The 7,299-nt window shown below is 38.1% G+C and overlaps 1 protein-coding gene across 1 annotated transcript in view; it reads right to left on the bottom strand.

Annotated features, from left to right (window-relative positions):
• Positions 1 to 7,299, bottom strand: part of DOK6 (docking protein 6) — a 338,153-nt gene that overhangs the window by 220,013 nt on the left and 110,841 nt on the right. Inside the window, exon 3 of the mRNA XM_019668900.1 lies at positions 4,550 to 4,664. Coding sequence (XP_019524445.1) covers positions 4,550 to 4,664 — 115 coding nt within the window. The remainder of the gene's footprint in view (positions 1 to 4,549; positions 4,665 to 7,299) is intronic.

The following is a 7,299-nucleotide window of genomic DNA, read 5'->3' as shown; positions in this document are numbered from 1 at the left end:
GCTCACGCTGGCTGCTGGCTACACACGGTAGCCCATGGCAATCCACTGCCACAGGGACTGCAGCCCACGCCGTCGCCGGCGACTCATAGGCAGCCCAGCTCCAGGTTGAGCTGTTGTTCAGCATCTTAGCTGTAGAGGGCAGTGTCACTGGCCCGCATATGTGGGATCCGAACCGGGGCCCTCTGGCATCCCAAGCGAGTTCTTACCATCGCGCCACTTGGCGGGCCCCAATATATATTTTTAAAAATATTTTCAATCATACCAATTAAAGCCATGATCTAGTATGTATCAATCTCCTATCTTCACTTTCCATTCTCAGTACTATATGGATTTACCACCTAGTAGGGGTCTGTATTTTCTTAGATGAGGACAAGTTTTAAAATGATGTTTTTATGTGGTTTAAAATAAAAATATTATGTTAGTCTAAAACCTGTCAATGTGACATACAAACAATCACCAACATTTATTAAGATTGTGAAATCCTAGAGCATTTCAATAATATATCAATATGTATTGCATTATTTAATAGTTCAATATATAGTTCTTAAATGTTGATTTTTCATACAATTATAGAAATACAAAATATTAAAGTTTAATAAAAGAATTAAAATAATCACTTCCAATAAATATGAAATTAACAGAATTTAATTAAAGGAAAAATTACTTGAAAATGATTCAGGTTGTTTAAGCCTAAATCAATAAACACCATGGTCAAAAATTTAAAATACTGAGGTCTAATAAGTGATACAATTAAAACCCAAATATAAGCATCCCTAAATGATGACTTTGATAACCGGTGTTATTTAATTTTTAAGGCGATCCCTAAGGAATCCACGGTGATAAAGTCAGACTGTTCAAAGATGAAACACAGTCTTTTTCTACAGAATTTACATACAGGGCTTCATAATTTACAAATAGCAGTGATAAACCCTGTGATCAAATCAAAATCAGAGCTAAGAGGCACAGGGGAAGATCTGTATAGGTACCCTGGAGATATTACAGATCTGGTTTCAGATCACCGCATTGAAGTAAATATCTCAATAAACAAGTCACACGAATTTTGTTATTTCCCAGAGGATATGAAAGTCATGTTTACACTGCATTACATTATACTGTAGACTATTAAATATGCAATAACAGTATTTGTAAAAATAGGTACATCCTCTAATCAAAAATACTTTATTGCTAAAAAATGCTAACCATCATCCTAGCCTTCAGCAAGTCCTAATCTTCTTGCTGGTGGAGGGTCTTGCCTCAATGTTGATGACTGCTGACTAACCAGGGTGGTGGCTGGGATGGGTGTGAAAATTGCATAAAGTTAGCTAATTGTCTTAGCGCGATCTGGATGACTTGCTGCAGCGTCTCCATCAGCATCCGCTGCTTCACTTGCACTTTTACGTTCTGGAGATGACTTTTTCCTTTAAACCTCATGGACCAACCTCTGCCAGCTTCTGACTCCTCTTCTGCAGCTTCCTCACCTCTCAGCCTTTGCAGAATTGAAGAGAGTTAGGGACTTGCTCTGGATGAGGCTTTGGCTTCAGGGGATGTGGTGGCTGGTTTGACCTTCTAGCCTGACCTCTAAAACTTGCTCCATGTCAGCAACTAGGCTGTTGTGCCTCCTTATCATTCACGTGATCACTGGAGGAGCACTTTTAATTTCCTCCAAGAACTTTCTTTTTGCATTCGAAACTTGGCCAACTATTTGGTGCAGGAGACCTGGTTTTTGGCCTGTCTTGGCTTTTGACATGCTTTCCTCACTAAGCTTAATCATTTCTAGCTTTTGGTTAAAGCAAGAGACGTGTGACTCTTCCTTTCATTTGAACACTTAGAGGCCATTGAAGGGTTGTTAACTGGCCTGATTTCAATACTGTCGTATCTCAGGACATAGGGAGGTTGGAGGAGAGGGAGAGAGATGGGGGGATGGCAGGTCAGTGGAGCAGTCACAGCACACACAACAGTTGTCGATTAAGTTCACCATCTATATAGACGTGGTTTGTGGTGCCCCCAATTACATTAGCAACATCAAATATTACTCATCATAGGTCACTATAACAAACACCATAGTCATGAAAAAGTTTAAAACATAGTGAGAATTACCAAAATGTGACGTGGACATAAAGTGAGCAACACTGTTGGAAAAATAGAATCGACAGGCTTGCTGGGCGCAAGGTTGCCACAAACTTTCCATTTGTAAAACAGACACAGCAACTGTGAAGCAAGGCAAAGTCAAGCCAAACAAGGTATGTCTGTATTTCTGCATCCAGTGTGTGGCTGCAGCGCCTGGATTTTCAAGCATAAGTAAAATAAAATCTTACCCTCCTGCCCTGCTTGATGTGGGTTAATGTCTATTAATGGTGACCTCCATAAGATATATTAGAACTTATAAATTATTTAACATTTATTTGTGTTTAAAAAAATCAATAAACTCATTTTATAACACGGATGACGTTTTAAAGTAAAAATATTTTCCAAATAGGTAAGAAGTGGCAATGCTTTTACATTTTTGCAAAACTCCTAATGTCTCATTTAATAGAAGAAAGCCTGATACTCATATCTTCTTCTGAATTCAGTCTTTTGCAGTATATTGTTTTAAGTATATACAGAAAATAAGGCCTCACACAGACATAAAGTTGTAAAAGACAAGAATAATTGAAGAGCATTTTCTGCTAACTGGATATTCTTTAATTCTGTCTACAAACATGACAAATGTTTTCGTAAAAGTCATGGCCATGGGGAGTCTGACATCACGACATACACATTTTACACTCTGTTGCATTAAAATCAATAGGTCTGCTTTCAACTTTGACTGGTTATTGAGATAATACTGGTTCACTGAGTTATGATGATGTTACAAATGTTGACATTTCATTATCAATATAAAAATATACATTACTATCACCCTTGATTTCTGTCGCCTTACAGCCGATTCTTAGACCACCCCCCCTGCATTAGCCTCTGACCCATTAGTCGAGAGAGTGCCTTGGAAAACTGAGGCTGGATGGAATGATATCTGTAAAGCTCTCTCGGGGGGCGTCTCGGCCTGACTGGGACCTGATGGAATGATATCAGCTGTCTCCCCTGGNCTAATTTTAAAAAATGTTTATTTCACAATAAAAAAATCAATAAAATAAATAAATAATTTAAAAAATTTTAAATGGTTTCAGTTTCAGACTCATCGGTTACAACTCTGAGCCTGAATTTCTCAATTTCGTAGGAACTTCATTCCATATCATTCTTATCTGAAATATTAGATTGCAATGTCACCCATGTATCCACAACATGACTCAGTAGAATTTCAAAAACATAACACAGTAGTGAGAATTGAAACCTGAAACCATACCACCAGTAGTGAAAATTATCTTTTATCTTTTTTGGAAAACCAATTTTCTGGTTGTTACTGGTCTCAATATGAGATATTATTTAAGAGCTCAGAAAAAAGTGGTTAGATAGTTTTGATGCAGTGAACAAGAAGGCACAAATACTTTTGAATATTAATACATGATGCCAGCAAGGTTGGGACGGATTCTATTGCAGTATGGGGATTTATATTACCAGTTAACAGACTTCAATGCAACTCCAAAAAGTCAATTTTACAAGATGTAATGAAGTTCACATGACAAGTAAAGGAAAGTACAGCAAAAGGAGTAATGACATTCAAGGAAAGAGGAACGCTTTGATAAATTCTAATTCCATTTAGTAAAACTCACATAAGTGCAGGTGAGGAGGTATGAATAATTTTATTCAGGCAAAGTGATATCATCAGTTGTAAAATAATATAACCTGGTATTATTTATTTCTATAAACTTGACCTATAAATCTAGATGCTTAAAAAAAATCTCAATAAAGCTTCTCCTAAAGATTTAACTATTATTTTAAATTTATATCTTTCAAATCCTGAGTGCTTTTTTTGCTTCCATCCATTATAAAACAGACGTACCATTTCATTAAGCAAAAATCTTTAAAAAGCTATCATAAGCCAACTAATATATTACGTAGCATGGGGATCCCAAAATGACAAACACTGCAAGTTCAAGCTATAAACTGCTTGGGTCTCAACAACGTCAGAGTGCTTTATGAACTGGGACGCTCAAATGCACTCTGAAATGTATTTACTTGCAGTACTGAGAATACATGAAACCAGCCAACTGCTCCAAGTTCCACTTTGAAATCGCTGGGACGGAGGCTGTGCTATGCCACACTCCCACAAGGCAGCATTATTATCGCCCTGCCAGATGCCCACTCCACACAACCAGCACACAAATCACACGCTTGCCCTAACGACATGTCCCAGGCACTGTTTACTTAAGTCTCCAAGTTTGAATGGAAGCCTTAACAGTCCTGGGAGTAAAATCCAGACACAGGCCGATAATAAACAAGCACCACAAACATCTGTAGTAATCAATATGTTGAGCTTCTTACTAACGTCCTCTATGGTGTGCCCTCATCACAATAAGCCATCCTATTCAGCAATGTACCTTAATCCACCTGGGTCACTGTCTCACAAGCAGCTCAATGTCCTCAAGCTGTAGACAGGCCTATAATTGCTTACCTGATTCACAGGCAAATGTCTTGGACGTTTCATCATGAAAGATAATAGCCACTGCATGCTTCTTTGTCTCTCGAGGCAGCCTGGTTATATTTTTGATGTTGTGCAGTTCAGTTACCTTGAAAGAAAAATAGTTTTAACTGAGTGTACAGTTACATACAGTGTATGCTACACACCAGAGTGCTTAAACAAAATGATCAGTGATATTACCCTCTTCAGCCACTTTCCAATAGATAGTTGCACTCCTTCCCAATTAACCGTAGCCAAAAACAATACAGAACAAAGCAAAGTGTTTTCTGTTATGACTCAGTTTTGGTCATTGTTTACTGAATGTTGAAACAGTGTAAAATTATGTAGAATAGCTCCCTGAAAGCAAGGTCTGCATGCTTTTCATAAAACTGTATCTTCTGTAAATAACAATCTGTGGCACAAGACGATCCTCAATAAATTTGTGTTAAATGTTGATTGGATTGAATACCTCACCTCTCTCCTAATTCCCACTTACCATGCAAGCTCCTGGTAGGACTATAGTCATGAAATGGACCCCTGTTGATCGGCAGACAAAATGACTCTAAAATTTTGATGTCATTAAATATAAGAAACGAATCTGCTTCTGAGAAAAATGGTCATGGTGTTCATTTTACCTTCACTTCCTTCTTTGATGCATTTCCTCTCTTTACATAGATCTAACTGTCTAACCTGTACTATTTTCCTTCTCCCTAAAGAACTTCTTTAAACATTTCTTGCAAGTCAGGTCTACTGGCAACAAAATTCTCTCAATTTCACTTGGTTGATAGGCTTAATTTTGCTTCACTTTTGAAGGGTAATTTTGCAGGGTACAGAATTCTAGGTTGGAGTTTTCACTCAACTGTCTTCTTTCTTTAATGATTTCTGAGGGGCTGACGGATGAGATTCTTCTTTTTGTTCTTCTTGAGGTAAGGTGTTCTGTCTCCTCTCTGGCTTCTTTCAGGAGTTTTTTCTTTATCTTTAATTTTCTGTAGTTAGAAAATGATATGCCTAGATACAATTATTATTTTTTTTTGAAATTTATCCTGTTTGGTGTTCACTGGGCTTGCGGAATCTGTAGTTTTGTGTCTAACATTCATTTGGGGCAAATTATCAGTCATTATTGTTTCAAATATTTCTGTTGTTACCGTCTCTCTTCTCCTCCTCGGATTCCATTATGCATGTATTACACCCCTTATAATTGTCCCATAGTGCTGTATAGTTTGGGTTTCTCTTTTTCTTTTTTCTATTTTCCAGTCTTTGTTCTCTTTGCATTTTAGTTTTGGAGATTTCTATTGAGATGTCCTCAAACTCATAGATTCTTTCCTCAGCCATGTCCGGTGTACCTGTAAGTCCACCAAAGACATTCCTCATTTTTGTTAGAGTGGTTTTGGTTTTTTTGCCTTCTGGTTCTTATGTGGGGCTTCCATCTCTCCTCTTACATTGCCCATTTTCTCTTGCATGCTGTCTACATTATCTATTACAGCCCTAGCATATAATCATAATTGCTTTAAATTCCTGGTCTGACAATACCAACATCCCTGCCCTGTCTGGTTCTGATGCTTTTCCTGTCTATTCAGATTATGTTTTTTGCCTTTTGTTACGCCTTGTAAATTTTACTTGATAGCCTCATATGATGGCTGGGTAAAAGGAGCTGCTATAAATAGGGCTTTAGTATTGTGGTGGTGAGGCGTGGAGGGAAAGCATTCTACAATCTTGGGATTAGGCCTCCATGTTTAGTGAGGCTGGGCCTCCGGACTGTGAATTTATCGATGTTCCTCAGTCATCCCCAGCCTTAGGTGGCAGAGGAGCGCTACAGTGGGCAGGAATTGGGTGTCTCCCTTGTCTTTGACTAGGGTACCAGTTTGATTTGCTTGATTGCTGTTCAATGCTTTCACTTGATCACACATGCTTTAACTGCAAACGAAGAAGTTTGTTGAGGGGAAAAGACAATTCCATTCAAGGCCCACAATGCCATCCAAGAAGCACTATCAGTCACCAACAATTATTCAAAATGGAGAAAAGTTTACAGATATATTTCATAGGTTTTCAAAAAAATTTGTCCTCCAAAAATGAAGATAATATCTCCAGTATTTATTAGAATACGGTACTACACAAAGAATTAAAATGATCAGTACATGACCAAAAGTTGTACCCATGTTAAACATTAGGGCCTCTCTAACTTCTGTGCCTTGGGCAATCTGACAGGTGATGTAGTTCAAACACAGTGTTTGTTCATCTGTAAAATTTACATGGAGAAATGCAGGCAACCTCTTGAAGCAGGCGCTGTTACACTGGTTTCCAGAACACTGCAAAACTTTTAGTTGTTGGTCAACAGTGTGATACCATCCACTTCAGCGTGCTCTGAGACAGTAAAGAGATGCCAGGAAAGCGAAGGACTCAGGAGGAGTATAAAATTCCACTTCTCACTTGTCTTGGTTAGGAAGTTCAAGTGTTACACTATAAAATGTTTTAAAATCGTACCAAATGTGTTCTAAGGACTTTGCATGTCTCTGGAACCATTCCTCTTCAATTCAATATATATATATATATATATATATATTTTTTTTTTTTAAAGGTTTTTATTGGGGAATTGGGGGGATGGGAACAGTGCTGGGGAATTGGGGAAAGGGGAACAGACAAATAGCTGTCGTTTTTGTTCTTCAATCTAGTTGTGGAGGATGTTGCTTCACTGGCCCAAGTTGGCACCATCATTGCGCTCTTCTCTGGTGAGGCAGATCAGTCGC

This window comes from Hipposideros armiger, unplaced genomic scaffold (assembly GCF_001890085.2).
Source record: "Hipposideros armiger isolate ML-2016 unplaced genomic scaffold, ASM189008v1 scaffold_542, whole genome shotgun sequence".
Taxonomy (NCBI): Eukaryota; Metazoa; Chordata; class Mammalia; order Chiroptera; family Hipposideridae; genus Hipposideros; species Hipposideros armiger.
Note: the sequence above shows the minus strand (reverse complement) of the source record. Positions and strands in the feature narration are given on the sequence as shown.